We start from the raw sequence: 17,707 nt of genomic DNA on the forward strand, positions 1-17,707 counted from the left end.
ATATCACTGTCCATTATTTTGTCGTGGATATAGCATCTGCATAACTGACATCTGGCACAACGATACTGCAACGGCTTATATTAGCCCAGATGTTTCCTGATGGGAAGAGTATATGCCTTGGGAGGGCCAGGCATGTGGCATGGCTACAGTATTGCCATACGACTTAAAGCCAATCTGCAAACCAACCTTTTTCCCCACTTCCTCCACCCTTTTCTTTCTGCTGTTCATCCTGAGTTTTACTGAATCAGCATGTACTCCAAAACTCATAAAACATCTTATGAGTCAGAACCAAAAGCCGGAGATGTCCTGACCACTAATCCATAGTGCCATGCAGGCTCCACTCCTTTGGCCTTGAGAAACTCCTGCCCATGGCAGATGAAGGCGTGAGGGTGCCCACTCAAATCCTCCTACAGTTTACTGTTTTTTCCAAGGAAGAAGGAAGCGTAAGTTAAGGTTTCTTCAGCTGAGGAAGGTAACAAATCCACTTGCCGAATAAGTGCTTTAACGGTGATGGAAAAAGATAGGTTCCACAACCAAATCCAAAGAGTCATCCTTATTGCACTATTTGAAATAAATTTTTACATGCCTACGTTCCTCTAGTTTGGATGAAGGCATCTCCTCACAAGCCTGTATCAGGCACTTGTGCACTGGAGAAGGAAAAAATTTCAGATGCAGCCTGTGCTTTACATGCCCTGTGCTTAGCCATCAGCCTCCTCAGGCACCCAGCTTTCCCACATAAGGGTCCTACGCACTGGTTTGAGGGTCAGAAATCCACCAAGAAAATAAGGAACTGTGGTACCTAACCTGAAGGTCCTTACATTTTGTATGAGATTAGCTCCTTATCTTCTACATTGAGGACATGGATTTATAAACCATTTCTGACACATTGTTATCCCCTGTAATGTACTCAGCCAGTTGTCCCAACTCATTTAATCAAGAGAGAAAGAGAAGTACTTAAGAAGATAATATATTTTTACTCTAGACATTTAAAAATGATCAGATGAGTCATTTCCTAAAATTCTCCGTTTTCTCCAATAATTCACACAGGGAATATAGGTAATTGTCGCAGACTTGGCTGAGGTCTGATATCTGCATTTCACAATGCTTTGATGGCTTGGGGACATCACCTACAGACAAACCTGCGTATTTCATGGCTTAGGGATGCTTCTAGCAGAGAGTGTAACATCTGTGCGCTGTAATCCCCCCAGGCTTGTAGGCTAAGGACAACTCAAAGTGTTATGGCCTGTTAGGGCTACGGGACCGTAAAGATTTATAGTCTCTGTGGATCTGGGATCTTACTACTGTAGAGGCACTTTGCACACCTTCAAGTTGCACTCAGACAAGTCAGACCACGACCTACGAGTAGCATAGACGGTTACAAGTCCCTGTACTTCCAAATGTCACACGGATATCGACAGAAATGCAGTGTTCACTCTGCTGAACAAACATTCATTGATCTTCAGTGTATGAAGCAAAGCCTAATGGTTAAAACCACTTAAGATGAGGAAGGGAGACTTCAGTTTTGGGGTAACAGTCGGCTTCAGTATGTTCAAGTGGAAGAAACATCCTGGAGAAAGTCAAATTTTTGAACACATGGGCCTCACTCTCTTTCACTCCTTGCCCTTTGCCTGTGTTCAAACAGAGTGTATTACTGCTTTCTGCATGGACAGCACCCCAGGGAAGAAATAACTCTAGGTACAAGCCCGTTAGCCCTGCCACAAATATGGTGCGGATTCAAATTGGCAACTTCATTAAAGAATCATACTGTCTTGTTTCAAATGACCACAAAGAAGAAATCTTACATTTTAACATGTCCCCTCCTCCCCCAACTATTCTTTAATTTAAAGAATTGCAGGGAACATGGAAAATATATTTATTTCATCGGGTTTTCAGAGGATAAAAGGTCAACTAAAAAATTTCTGGGAGGGCTAAGGTATTATCAAGTTAATTGTACATGCTTGGCTCTGGGAGTAAAGAATGCACTGGAAATACAAAAAGCTAAACATGCTTTTTCATAATTAAGAAAAATATGAATCCCTCACTTTTAATTCTGATTTCCTCAATTATACTGACTTTCCACTATAAATCTTTCTGCTGAATACTTATAAGAACACATGCAGGTCAACTAATTAATTAATTGATGACAGCTTCTAAACGCTGGTTGGGAAGATGTTGATAGGGTCTCCTATTACCAGCCATTTTCACTTGTCAATATAATTTTCAAGCAATACCTTTGAAGCTGTTTGTTAGACGAAAGGGTAAAGGCAAGTCACCCTACCTGCAAAGTGCAATTTCGATTGCGGGTGCACACCCTCCAAAGTCCCGCATAGCCAGATGTTGGTGCTTAGTCCTCAAATTCACATACACCAACAGAGATACAAGTACTAACTCATGTGAAGGTGAAAATCACAAAGTTGCATATTTTAACTGGCTTTAATTTAATGAATGATAAAAGAACGTAGGAGCTTTATAGTAAGGCTTTACTACCATTCACGGCACAAAATTACTATAATTAAAGGTGTTTATGCAATATTTGAAATGAAATTAAAACGTTTAATGGAAAGGAAAGTAAATTAGTCGCTACTGAGGTTGGAAAAGCAAAAGATGCTGACAACACATTTTCTGTTTCAGCACATCCATTGGAAAATATTCCCTCTACAAAGGCCATAAATGAATATGCTAGCAGTGATACAAAGGTGAATTAAGACAGCCCCAGACAGGATGGGATATTTATTTACATTATTTACATTGTTTACAGCATGCTTGCTTTTAAAAATCCCGTTACTGAATTTTTTCTACAGTTCTACCAATTTTGTCAACTAACCCCAACGTAAGTCAAGCCTACGTCCCGCAGAGCGGTGTTTAGAGCAGGCACCACATCCTTCAGCTTCGCTAACAGAAGAAATTTGTGGTGGTTTGGGTTTTTTCCACTGCACCTCTGTCTCCTTCTGTGTCTGGTGAAAACAACATAATTATTTCAGGCTTCAGCTTTGATCAACCTGAAAACTTAAAACCATATGCCATGGCCTCGAAAGATCATTTGCTTTCCTTCAGTCTCACGCACGGTCTCACTAAAGTAATAAAAAATAAAAAAATAATTCACACCCTTAAACCAAACTGTATTTGGTGTTTGCAGGGTGGCATTTTTATGGCACCGACAAATTGGAGCAACGGCTGCTTTGATAATGCTCCTGCTCTCCTCCCACTTGAGCACTTGAACACTTATGTTAACTGCTCACCTAATAATGGTTTAATTTTAAATGTGCTTCAAATTCTTTCAAATTTTAGAAGCCGGCCTCCAGTTGAATAAAAGGTGAGTGAATCAATATCCCAATAATAAATTCTTATGGGTTTTTATACCCAACCCACGTAATCTTATTAGCTGGCTACTGAGGAGGTTTGAGCACATGTTGTAGTCTTTCTTCTTACATCTCTAACATAAACCTGGACAAACATTTTCAAAAAATAACAAAAACTACAACAATCAAGTAGAACCGAACATATATGAAACCTGAAAAAGAAAACAGAAAGCCAGATATTTTGTGCAGTGAGGTCACTATTTCCCCCTGGGTCTTTTCTATAGCTCTGCAATGCACAGCTGAGCTCTGGAAGACTGATCCTCAACCCCATGCTGATGTGAATTAGGAATAAAAGTCAGCTAACAAAATTTTCACATATTAAGGCTCATACTACATTTAAAAAAGTAATAAATTGTGCATAATTAAGAAAAGAGCAGGTCATTTCCAAACATCTTGCTTGAGCATGACTCTGAAGAATATGCTAGAAAAGCCCAGTTACACACTGATGCAGCAGGCACATCCGCATGGTCCTCAACTCCTCCACCTGCACTCTCCAGGTGTCTGCTATGGCCCAGGTCTGCTGCCGAAGCTGCCTACAGCCCTGCCTGGGCTCACGGTGGTCGAGACAGCCCCTACCTTTAATAAGACATAGGTACTGCTAACCTGGCTACATGGCTTGTGCCCCTTCAGCTAGGCTTGCTCACAGATATCAGTGCAAATCCTGTCTTTCTTGCACAGAGTTTTTTAGCGGGCAAGGTTTTAGGAGATAAATCAGAGACAGGAACTGCAGTTACATATGTAGGAAGGAGAAAAGGTGGCAACTAGTGGGGAACATAAGATTTTCAAGAGGAATAGAAGGAAAAAAAAAACAGTCAAGACTGGGAGAAATCAATTTTAAATTAAAAGCAATAATCAGTACCAAAGCAATGAGCAATATAGTTACACTTGCACAGTTTGAATGCATGAACTGAATGATTGAATGAACTGGAGATTAATCAAAAAAGATTCACAGAATTAAAAAGCGTAAGCAATTCTACAAGAAAATAAGAGGCAGTTAAGTTTCTTCTGAGCAATATCTAGAAGTATGCTTTGGTTGTAAATGAGGGCAGTTAAGGAAAGAAAAAGGTTGTTGCTTACACTCGAGTGACTAATAAGTATCCTCATTTCATTGCTTGTCTACTTACAGTGATTAAAATTCAATCAAAATGTCACACGGCCTTGCTTCCTAAAACACATCTCATTTTATTTTCACATCTGGTATATGCTATGGGTATTATCTAAAAAGAGCAGAGAGATAGTTGAAGAATGCTGTCCAATTGCAACATCATGGGATTAATTCCCAGAGTAATCATCAATCTTATTCTAAATAGTCACATAAGACAAGATCCAGCAGACTTGATCCCTCCTATGGGCTCCCTGTGCAGAACATCGAGGAAAATCCATTTCCCAGAGCTATTGAAAGCAGATCCTTCAACTTATAGATCTGAAAAAGTTCCCAAGACACCATTAATCTTACACATTTACCTGAGCATCAGAGGTATCCTTGAGCTCTTCTAGTCCTTTTATTTCTTGACTGCTGTTTTCTTCATTTTGATGAATTGCTAAAACAAGAAAGAGGGAATGCATTTGAAACAGGTAGGTTTAAATCATAAGAAATAGCAAAGCAGCATGGACCAGTTCAGATCACATAGGATGACCATTCAAGAAACCTAATTTCAAGTTCAGCATTCCGGTTAACTCCTTGAGTGGTTTTGGACAAATCCTAAATAAGGTACACTTTATTTTTCCTAGGCATTAGAACATAGTACTAAATAGTTATACTACTGCTACTTTTAGTCCTGATAAAACAGTGACATTTAAGGAAACTTGACTTTTCCATACATTATAACAAGACTTGGTAATTCATAAAGAATAAAAAAACCAGACCTCCCTTTACTTTCATTATATTGCAGAAGGTCAAATCAGACTAAAGAAAATAAGTAGATTTATCCCTCAATTCAGACTTGAAAAATTCTTTGTGAGCAAACTGATCTCAACTTAACAAACACCACCACTATCCATGAAAGTCATCTCCAGAAATAAATGGTAGCAGAAGATGTTCTGTTGAAGGTTATTTGCTGCTGGCACAATAAAAGAAACCAGTGACTTAGCTCAATTAATATTGCTTAACACCAGCAAGTTTTGCCGGACTTTAAAGAAAAAAGTTTTGGATCAAACTTGTAATCTCCAGAAGAGTCGAAATCAGAGTTATCAGTTTACCTAGCTAAAGAAACAAAGATCGCTTTTGAAGGGACATATCAGACTTCTGTATTACAAACAGCTGTATCTATAGGTAGTTTTACTATCTATAGCCTAAGATACCCCTCCAGTCAACGAAACAACCTGCTGTATTTCGGTGGGACAGTAAGCCCTCAGACATTCAGAAATGTGACACGTGGCAGGTTAGGCGGGTCAGACCCGATGAAACACATGCGAAGTGACTTTACTTTAGATCCGTACTCATTTACTTACAAGCATCATACCCAAACATCATTGATCTTGTGTACACATCGAATTATTTGACAGTGCAGCTATAGCAGTTGTGACAACAAAGACATCCTTAAAGCAGTAGAGCTGGCAAATCCATTTCCTGAACAACGCCAGGCTCATGGCTCTGATGGATAGGCACACAAGGAAGATTCACCTTGTGTGCTTGCTCCTCTCTGTTTCACCCCTGGGTACCTGAGCTGGTCATCAGGCTGCATCACAACAGCCACAGCCCACAGCACAGTGTTTTCAGACAAGGATCACCAGTCCTGTTTTGCCTTAAAACTATGTCTGCGAGCCAAGGCAGCCCAGGATTTGATTGATGAACAAATCAGATGTTGAGGGAGCAGGAGGAGGGCTGGCAGGCCCTTCACCAGCCACCCTCACCTAAGCACTCCTCAACCCTCACCCTGAATCTTGAGACATACAACCAGGTTGCCACGGCTGAGCTAGTACATGTAACACGAGCCATGAGGTCCAACTTGGTGTATCTGCATGGGCGCTCTGAGTCTGCCGCAGACAAAAAGCAGCCTAACCTTTAGGCAGCATCCAGCAACTTAAAAGAAAAGTAACTTCACACTGTTATTGACCTCCAAAATAAAGCATATGGATTTATTTTCTTTTTACTGCAGGATTTCTGCTGATATTGCTGTGCCATATAGGGTATAATTCTTCTTTCTTCCCCCCCAGTTATGCTATTTTAAAAAAAGTAATAAAAATGTAATCATAAAAGGGGAAAAAAAGTCATTTTGTCAATACAGTTTATTCCATTCAGGGATCTTTTTTAATCCATTATCAAAGGAAAATAGAGGTCTGGTATAAATCTTCACTAGTGGGTTTACTGACATCACTTTACCAGCCAACCTCTGAAATTCAAGGTGAACGCTAAAAAAACAGGGTCAACCTATAGCTATAACAGAAAGCACGTCAAGAGGGGGTTATATCCCAGCGGCATTTAAAGGCAGGCAAAATCAAAATGCGCTTGGGACATTGTGGCATATCTCTGCCCCTGGTTGGAAAAGTAACAACCCAATGAAGCAGTAACCAGAGCGGTTGCCTCGACAGCCCCACGTGGCTTCTGCTTTCCTAGTGCAGGCCAGGGTTCCCCAAGGCAACCAGCTCCATCCAACCAGGCTGGGGGCTCTGTGCAATCCCTTCCCTCCTAATCCACCTCCCAGCCTTCCTCCCCAAGAGCTGCCTCATCTTCTTGCACACTCCCACATGTGCGTGACCCTGTTCTACTCAAAGCATTTAGGACATCTGTTTGCCAAACGCTAGTCAGAATGACCGGCATGAGATGGGAACGTTGCAATGCCAGGAGGCATTAACGAACGCTAAAAAATGGTTGTTTGAGCAATTGCAAACAGAAACACGACATTTCCCCAGCTCTCCTTTCAATTTTCTGATTTCTCCTAAAATCAATTTGCTGTAGTGACTGATGGGCAAAATATCCCCTCAGACGCTGGCTATTAATTGCGGCATTTAAAGGAGTGGCACCTTGCTAGTAACAAGACCACGGGTCCAGGTTTAAGTGATTTACATTGATCCAGCCAGCTTTTCTGACAAGCCTGAGCAGATGGATGCTGGGCAAACAGCTGTGCTGAGGGAAAAGGTTAGTGGCTGCCAACTGCCTTCTTGTCACCAGCCCCTGTTACAAGTGTCCCCTTCCCTGCCTAGTGTCAGGGCAAGCACCCCAAGACCATCTTCAACCAAAGTGAACCAGCAGACCTTCAAGGAGCAGCATGCTGTTGCTAACCTGGCTGGGCTGGCAGATTAGAGAGGGGACAATATCTGGCCGGGGAGCTAGTGATAAGCAGCAAACACCCAGGGCTGAGGGGTGTAACATCTTATACTTAGCACAAAGAGAAAGAGCGTGTGTGTTCACAACCCCAATGGATCCAGGTATCCTTGGGTGTTGAACAATTCTTGTATGAGCAATTCTAAAGACAATGAGAAAACAACCTCCGTTTAGATGTACCGTAAGTGAACAGCTTAAAAAAAAAGAAATAAAAGAGCTAGTGTTATCAGCAATTTCACAGTTAAACTCTAAAAAAGCTGAAAGTTCATAATCCAAACCCAATTCTCCTTGGCTTCAATGTTGTTTAGACCATGTAAGGAATGCAGAAAAGAACCAGTAAATATTTTCTTAAAGAAAAAAAAAATCCCAGACCTCACACTGACGTTCTCACAGATCTCTCTGGAGAGAGGGAGCAGTTGGCCTCTTTATCATGAAATTTCCATCACAAACTTGATTTTTGTGTCCTCTCTACCTCTTTATCCAAACTCATAAGAACCAGCCACAACTGAATCATTTAACTACATCCCAGGAGCAATACTCAAGGAATCACACCATCTCACACATTTTTTTCCATTGCAAGACCATAGTTCCTTGAAGGCTGAAGTGGCCACACACACAAATAACAACCCTTAATTATATTATCCTGGTTTCTGTATCAAAAGGTTACTACATATTTTGTTTATAAGATACAGAAAAAAACTTGAATCTCTTAAAATATTCCAATGTATTCAGAATTTTATGTTCATAGGGGTCATCACACACACATAAGACACCTATTGGTGTATTTCTATACACAGGTGTGCCTCCTAACCCCGTGACAACTCACAGACATCCCTTGAATTGGCCCAGGCACTGCCCTCATTGGCTTTTGTGCATGCAATGCAAGTTCTGTCATAAAATATAAGAACTCAAAGATAATCTGCCACTTACTGTCAGTTGGCCTTTTATTTTTTGATAAAAGATTTTGACGTTGCAAATTCAACCATAGGAAAAATAGTGAGCGGAAGGTTAGGGTGGGATGGGAAAGTGTTTCCCAGGCGTGTGTTGATTCTGGGACGGTTCCCTAAAATTGTAACATGTACACACAAAAAAGTTGTGAACTTTGGAACTGGGCCAAACCTCTCCTTCTCTGCCAGCATAAACCCAGCTTTGCTCCTTGATACAAATTCTCCAGCACATCTTATAAAGCAGCAACACCAGGGAACGGCAAAGATGGTTTACTCTGATCTGTATGTATCTATTTAATGCTATGTTTGGGCTCAAGCTTGAGAGAAGATAGAGACAAAAAATGTAAAGCAACATAAAAGTGTCCAATTCCCTTTTCTACCTGCAGCATTTCTCCTCTGGAGTAGAAGTCACCGTGAATGAAAAAAAAAGATGTCAAATGAGCATTAGCTTGCTAATGTGCAGTTCCAATGTGTCCATTTGCAAACTGGCCTAGGGAATTCAGGATGTTGGGGGGTTCTTTTTGGTCACTTAAGGATCACAAAGGCCATCCTCTGATCTGAGTTCCTCCTGCCCCCACAGACCAGGGCTGAGATTTTGCTAGCAGATTCTTCTATAAACCAATGTTGGATCAGGGAATTCTTGCAGGGGAGAGACTTGTCCTTCAGCAATCTAATTTCAGCTCATTAAACCAGCAGAAAAAATAACAAAGAAAGAAGAAACAAAAGTAAATCCTTTGTTACTAGCTACAGAATCAGCCATCATATGGGGGTGTGAAGGGGAAGGCAATGTAACCATCACTGACGTCGGAACCAAGCACATCCTTTGTGTCACCATTACTGACCAACAGTGCTCCCCACCTTTACTGCCACGCTACAAAGTTTAATGTAGATTTAAGACATTGGAAGGGATTTGTCTTCCTCGGCAGTGCGGAGCATCACAGGCATGCTAAAAGGCTCGTCTTAACTAGACAGACTGGCATGCAGTGAAGGTCACAACAGCCACCTGCAGCATTACCGACCTTCTCCTGCCTATGGAAGAATCCTGCCAAGGGTGCCGGGGTTACCCACAGAGCAGTGCCTGCACGAGAACGTTGTTCTGTACACCCCCACAATTGAAGGTAAATTAATTATGTTTGATGAGTAAGATTTTAAATGGTCACGTAATACAATGCACGTTATTTCATTTTTAATACTTTGTCTTATTCAAAACAGCAGAATCTTTTACCCAACTGAAAGTGGAAAGGACAGTTAAAAAAAATAAAAATCCACACATAAACCAACCCCTGGAAACCACAGCATTGCAATCTTCCCAGAGGCTTTGCTGCATTGTGCTTTTTTTCTTTTCTATAAATGAAGTTTCTTCTCTCTACCCCTTCTGGCTGCAAAGATAACCTTCACAACACAAACCAAGGCACTACCTTCATTCTGCTGCTGCAGCCAGCCAGACTGGAACAATAATACCAGAAGAGGTGTGAACTTCCTCCCTTTGGCTTAATAGGGTGTTAACTTTGAAAGTTAATTATTTAAATGCTTAAGAAAGGTCTGCCATCACAGTTAACCAATTTGCTGCTGAACAGCATGACCTAAGGGACATCTGTCCATCCATAAGCAACTCCACAGGCAGCCTGTGTTGATGGTACCCACATGGCCATCCCAGGACAGAAAGCCAGCTTAGCTTCCCCATCTCTGCTGCCTGTCCCACACCCCTTCTACTTACTATTCCCTCTCTGCACTACCGTAAAGTGTGTGGGATTTGTGCATTGAACAGGATTACTTTTAGCCTGGCTGGGTTTGATGACCTGGTTGGTCCCCGGCAGGGCAGGGGACATGGCACGCTGCAAGCCAGCCTCGCTGCCAGAGTCCTGCCACACAGCTCTGGCTCCAGCCCTTGAGTTTGCTGGGAAGTCCAGCTGCGGGACTAGGATTGCCTGCCTTTTGGGGTGAGGAGCCCATAACATCACCCTTGGTGGATGCTTGGGCTGCTCCCAAGAGCAAATTCGCTTAGCACATTGCAAACCCTCAGGCAAGGCCTCAGGAGCAGCCTGAGCGTTGGGGATCCCAACTGCACAGCCACTGCCAGGCTCACCTGCACAGCCCCTGCACGGGCTGGGCAAGGGGTTCACTGTCCCCACAGCTGCTCCAGAGGCAGCTCTGCTGGATGTATGAAGCTCGGTTACCCTTCAGGCTACATCCTTCATGTTTCAGCGACGCTCCTTCATTTCAAATGAGGATGTTCATTTATTATTTAGTGTTGTTCTTTAACCTACTAACATCCTAGAACATCAAACCACTCTGCCCTTGGTAAGATTTCAATCCTTTCAATACTATGTGATCAAAATTTATATATGCATCTCTTCTTCTAGCCAGTAAACAAAAGGCCCCTACGTGCCCTCTACAGAGGGGAGGCACACACCACCCTGGAAGTGGTAAAGAGCCTACTTCTGAACAGAACAACTTTGTTAATTTGACAAGCCAACAGATTTTCACTGTCTCATCACTGCTGGATGGTTATAGCCTGTTTTTCTGTCTCTGTCAAACCAGCACTGCTAAAAAGGCCTCAGGAATCTGCAAGAATATTCCCCCGGGGAAGGCTCCAGTGCTCTGAATTGCCAGCAGCCTGCACCAGTTGATTTATCATCAGCTGCTGGGAAGCTCACAACTTCTAGCATTCTTCTTACATTCAAAATTGTTTGAAAGGCATGTTTCTTTTCTGTTTAGTTTTTTTTTTTTTTCCCAAAGGAAGTTGATAGCATAAAGCTTCTCAGAAACAAACAGCAAAAAAGCATTTTTTTAAATCATAACATTCTAAGCTAATTTCATGATTTTTGAAAATTTCAGTGTTATTTTGAACAACGGAGTTTGTGGTATCCCTTGTTATTCTTTGTGGAGGGTATACAGTGAGCTCTAGAGAGGCTGGTTACTATGGCAGCTCTGAGCTGTTTGACAGTGTTATAATGTTTGCTGATGCTTATTAATTTATCAGAGTGGAAAAAAAATGAATAGCTTATACTGATACCACTGGGGAAACTAAAAGCCAGATCCTCTAGCTTATGTAAGGCACTAGCGCTGAGTGGTGGAAAGGAATATGAGCAGCAAGTAAATGCTTTACAAATCTCAAATTTGGGGACCATTTTAAGCCAGACCAGGTCCTCACACATACTCCTGTATTTTCCAAGTCCTATTTCCAAATTAAAGGGAGGAAACCAACAAGCACTGAATACCTCTGAAATCCCCAACAGCCACATATAAGAGACAGTGATAATACCAGGAATAAAACCTTCCAACTGAGAATTGGTTCCTTATTTACCATGAAACTGTAATCATTTCCCAGAAATTACTGAAAAGAGAAAGCTTTTTAAACTCATCTTTAACATGCTTCCTTTTATGAGCAATACAAAAATTGCCTTTGAGCTTTCTCATTCCTTCCCACTATTTCTGCATATATATATATGCAAATTATTGTACAGATTTTCCTTCACTGAGTACACTACATATCTCTGAAACAGTTGGCAGGCCCCTGGGGGGGTGTTGCCCAGACAGCTGTGCAATCAGCTGAGTAAATCAGCTAATTAAAGAAACAAAGAAAATGCAAAAATTATTAAAGAGAGACTCCTGCTTACAGCATTGTTCAGCACCTCTGTATCTAAAAAAGCACAGCAAGCATGGGATGGAATAAAGGTGCTTGTAAATGGGGGAATGAACTATTGCACGAGTGACAATGATGTCATTTTCTCTCAAACACTATTCTGGGATTCAGGATATTTATGCTTTGTAGTTTAAATCAATTTAATATAAATTACTCCAGCATTTTATTTCATTTTAAAATGACAAAAGCATGAAATGTAATGTTCGTTTCATAACTGATTTCTGTATGTAAAAAATGGTCATTAACTTCTGCTTGACCTTAGGTGTAGAACTAATACTGAATTTGCACAGAGGGTACTCATTATGCTGGTCTGGATTCCACATAGTAAAATAAGTTCCCAAGGGTCCTAGTGCTACAAGCCATTTCTCAAATCTCAAATAGGAAACAGGACTCCCGAAAATGATGCAAAAACATTTCCTCTCATTGCAGAGTTTATCAAAAGGAACAGATAACAGCAAGGGTAGGAATCCACAATCTAAACAGAGCAAAGCCAGCATGGTAAGAAAGGAGGCTGACAGATTGGGTCTTGCTGATCCACACACCATTAAGGCGCCTGTTTCCTTCCACTGCATCTGAATGACCACAGGAAGGACAAACCTCAGTTTAAAGGAGACTCAGGCCCGCCTACCTTATACAGCCATTGTAAATTAAAGAATGAGGGTACTAAGTAGAGCCACCAATACTTCCCAACTCAGTCAGATTATGGCCAGGAGCCTTTGCTGCTATTCTTTTCACATTACCGTACAACTGGTTTTGTTTGGAAGTTCTGTTTATTTTATTTATCAGAACTGAAGCCTTTCATCTGGGCTTGAAGGCCTGTATCTCATTCAAGGCAGTGATGCATTAGAAGAACATAATTTGTAAAACATCTCTGGCTAAACAAAGGAGGCATTTCTTAATCAACTACTGTTGATTTGTGTGGCCAAGGGAGGTTTGGCTTCTGATGCCTGGCACTTTGTGATATATACAAAGGAAAAGCCACATTCTTACACACACTTTGTGAATGTACGAACTCACAATATTTTTTACCATGGAGAAAAAAGTGTAAAATTAGTTGTAAACACTGTAGGATTGCTACAGGAGCAGACAAAAGCAATGTTCGTTGTAGCAGGAGCAGTTCAAGGAAAACCATTCGATGGCTGAATGCAGAAAGCTTTAACTTTTACCCAGTGCTTTTAGACATTCATTCTCAGGTTTGCGATATTTAAAATTTAAAAATTTTAAAAATCAAGTGGCAGTGAATGTATCTATAGCGGTGTTACCTGAAACAAGATGTTGGAAGGGTAGAGAAGAGCCCGTTACATGATCAGCAGGCATGGGGAGAATGATTGCTGGGAACTGATCAAACAAGGAGGTAAGGGCAGTTGCTGAGCAGGCTGGTGCAAAGCGAAACACTGCTCTCTACTCTGTTGAAACATCCTCCGGTTATGGCCAGGAAAGGAGCAGGAAACAGAGGACTCTGAATAAATAATTCTGTGAACTCTCTGTAAATACTTCTCCTAAAGCACTGGAAACAAAATATTCACCTGGAAATTGTTTTTTTTTTGCACAACTGCTGTCTTTCCGATCTTACCGTGCAATCTGTTTATGCGTATGTGCAAAACATGTCACCTACACAGCTATTCTGCTTTGCTCTCTTCTTATATGCAAGTGCCTTACAGATCACACAGAAAGAACTACACCCGAAGTTCTGAAAGAACTGCAAAAACCAAATCATAAGCTGCCAAAATCTCTCTGAGAGTAATTTCCATTAATTCTAATTTCCTTTAGAGCTCTAAAGTAATTCCCATCAGAGAGCTCTTTAGAGCTCTCTTCCTTCTTTTTCCAAGGCTCAGAGTTCATTTTGCTTTACATCAGCTGTTGAATACACAAAGGCTGGAGAGCATAACTGTGTAGTCCTTACACTGATTTTCTCCAGGGCACTTCCCACCCCCAGCATTGCCCAGGTGGGCACAAAGCAGGTGTTCACCAATTCAGCCGTGGCACAGAGGCACCTACTGTTCCTGACCAGCCAACACAATAAGCACGGTTCCCCAGGGCTAGAAGGGGTCTGATCCTATCTTTTTGAAATTCTGCTGTCTTTTTGGTATGCCTGATCTCAAGAGTGATGGAAGAATCCCAAGGGATGCAATAAGACATTGGTCCCGAGGGGTGGACATTCCTTTCAATAAGGCATAAAATGTTTAAAAATGATCGTGTAAAGAAGCTAACATGATTACCTCCCTTACTTCAAAGCACAATGTAACTTTTAAACTATTCCTAGCTATGTTTTCAGATGTAACTTTTATTTTGAGCCACATTTCAATGAGCAGAGGAAAAGTAAAGATAAAGTTACCAAGACCTACTAGAAGCATGATGCTCCAGCGCCTTTATTTTGAGTGGCCATTTCTTCAGAATGAATGCCGTTATTAACACTTGCAGAAGAAGTCTTATTGCATACATTTTGCTAAGTTTGACCCTTGCTTTAAAGAAGTGGATGCTTGGAAGAATTGAAAGTTGTAAAGAAATAAGGTCTCACTTAAGTCAAGTAAATAAACCGACTGAAAAGAGACATAAGGGAACATAGAAAAGCAGTAAGATCCTACTGATGTTAACCTTTTCCCACTATTCAAGCTTCCTCAATTTTTCCACAAGGGAAAACATACACCTCTCTGGAACGTGACTGCCACTTTATTCTGTAAACAGGAGCAAGCTCTTTCTGCTCTTTTTATGCCCTTTTTCAGGTGTATAAAATAAGTGATACAGTATGCATACTTTACTCCAGAGATATTGTGTATCTGCTTGTTTACAAAACCTGTAAATTCAAAAGGTACTTAATATGTTTGAGATTTAAACACAATATCCAATACCGAACTGCTCCATTCTTTGGTCATGTATTTGTAACCCCATTTTTCAAGTATCTAATTCAAATTCATAATGACTTCCACGTCTATATAACAACTCTGTTCTACAAGCAAATAATACTAATAACATAAGATAGGACATTCATATGACACCAAATGACAAAGTTTTTGCTAATTATTGTGGAGTAAAGTTACCAAGAAGTCTCACAAGGATCTGTGCTACTTGGGAAAAAGGGCGGAACGGTAAAGATGCAGCTTCCTGAGTTAACGAAGCTGATAAAACAGCTCAATGCTGCCAAAAGGGTCTTACTGGGCCCCTTCCCACATCCCTCCACCTCTCCACCCTGATGATAAGAAGCTGCCACCCTCACTTTGTGCCAACTCCAGCACATACTACTGCAATACTGCGTGCTGCTCTGGCTGCCCCAGCTGAAAAATAATATAACAGATTATGTGGCCAAGATGATCAGATTTAATGGAATGGTATGAAGAATGACTGGTGATTTAGCCTGGAAACAAGAGAACTAAAAGGGCTATGACAAAGAGGCACACAAAATCCTGAATAGTACGATGTTGAACTGGGAAAGCGGTGAATAATCCTTTCTGTCATCCAAGGGCTGTAACACAACAGAGTGAGGGTTGCAGAGAATGTGTTTTAAACAAACAAGAAAAAACACGCTTTCACACACCGCACACAAGAGTTGTGGGATTCACTGCCACAAACGATGATGAAGGTCAGGGCTATAAGCAGGATCAAAAAGCTATCCAATAAATTAAGGGAAAAAAGGTCCTCCAAGGGCTACCCAGCACAACAGTGTGGGTACGGCAAAATCCCTCTAGCACAGACCAGTAGATGCTGTGTACGCACATCAGAGGGATTGTTTGTATTTGCTCTGTTTTGCTACTCTAAGCATCCCCTACTCATCACTCACAGGAGGATCGGAGCTGGATGGACTTTTAACCTGACCCAGCCTGGCTGTTCTCATGTTTTTAACCGGGCTGACATTGCCTGGAGTGTTTTAGAGCGGAGTCACACAATCAGCTCTGACAGCAGTGCTGTAGAGGTGTCGCAGAGGCTGGGAAAAGGAATAGCTGTTCACAGCTTGCTTTTCATTCATGTCGGCAAAGCTCAAGCCCCAGTGGCTGCTTCATACCGAATAGTCAGCCCTAAAATAAAAATGCTAAGCAAATCATACAGGCAGTTAAGTCCTGACAGGAGCAATACAAAAGAAAAGGGAGACCGTGCATATGTGAAGATATATGTCAGAATAGGGAGGAGGTAATCAAGAAGACCTCAAATATAAAGTTAATAGATTGCAAAAGTCATATTATTATAAATAAAATGTAAATGACTCATTAAAAAAAATATCAATAGAGCTTGTCAATTTAAGAATAGCGTGACTAAAAAGTATCTGACTATATTGTTGAAACTTGAATACTGTTCTTAAGAAGGAGCAAAAATACACCCAAGCGCTAGGGCTTTTGTGGCTGCCCTGCCCTTCACAGCGGGAGGGAGGAGCACCCAGAGCCGTGCTGCTGCTCCCAAAACACCTGGGGAGAACATGCTGTCACCCTCTTCCTACCTCACTGATACTCTGTCAGCTATCATCTTAATTAGCCCCTGTATTTAGAAACACAAGGAGCAGAGCCATGTTCTTGCTAATGGCCCTTTACATGAATAAAGTCACAAAAATTCCTTTAAAGTTAAAGGAATTTGCTGGGTGACGCCGTGGGGTGCAGCCAGGTTCATGTGCAGAAGCGCAAGACGTCTTGCTTGTGGATGAGTTGGATTAACAACAGTTCAGAGCATCTACCTGACAGATTTTGATCCGTTCAGATGTAGCTGTGTAGCTACGCCACCGGCTAAAGCCTCCAGCCTTAGGCTATTTGCTGCTTTTTATCCTTGTTTTAGCTACCATTCTCTAACACAAAAGAAACATGTCACGAGCCATGACAAGCAATTGAGACAAATGCCAACCCTTGTAAACCTTCAGAGGAGAGGCTGCATTTCTGTTATGTTTCAGCACATTTGTGGAAGCTGTCAGAAACCAGCAAGGTATAAATAAACACAACAATTCTAATGCCAAGTGCCTACAATTAAAAACAAAGTTATCTTCTGCTCCAGTTACTTGCTTCCCCAAACACCTTCTACCAAACCAAGGAAGACAGCATTTAATCTATTTCTAAGGTTAAGCAAGAACAATTTTAATGCATTTTTATAAGCCACAGAGAAGTGCACAAGCTCGTTTTCCCCTCTTAGGTCACCTTTATCATGAGGGCTTTATTCTAATGAAATATAAATGTGCTTTCTAGTCAACAGTATTACTGAGGTCCATCAAAGGTTCAGGATTACAGACATTAACTTTACAGGTTTTTTTAGTTTTATTTGCAAAGAAGCTAAAAACGCTGAGCTCCCTCTGCATGAGGACTCTCGAGTACCTCTCGAACAGCTTATACCTTGCTATTGGAGTGGGATATGTGCTGTACACATCTGAAGCATGAAAATGAAGCCCTTTTCCACAGCTTAGATATTTTTCATTTTTCAGGTTCTGTATTTTTCCTTCAGCCATCTGTCCGTTTTATGTGTTTCCTCCTATTCTTCCACCTCACAATAAAACAGAGCACCACCTCTTGGGGAAAGGCATTCT

General features: G+C 41.3%; 1 protein-coding gene across 2 annotated transcripts in view; it reads right to left on the reverse strand.

The window, feature by feature from the left end:
* The window catches only part of RAPGEF5 (Rap guanine nucleotide exchange factor 5), a 159,058-nt gene that overhangs the window by 90,749 nt on the left and 50,602 nt on the right, over positions 1-17,707 (reverse strand). For both annotated transcript variants that reach the window (XM_086614741.1, XM_086614742.1), the window contains exon 8: positions 4,824-4,900. In XM_086614741.1, the coding sequence (XP_086470867.1) occupies positions 4,824-4,900 (77 nt within the window). The remainder of the gene's footprint in view (positions 1-4,823; positions 4,901-17,707) is intronic.

This window comes from Tauraco erythrolophus, chromosome 7 (assembly GCF_009769465.1).
Source record: "Tauraco erythrolophus isolate bTauEry1 chromosome 7, bTauEry1.pri, whole genome shotgun sequence".
NCBI lineage: Eukaryota > Metazoa > Chordata > Aves > Musophagiformes > Musophagidae > Tauraco > Tauraco erythrolophus.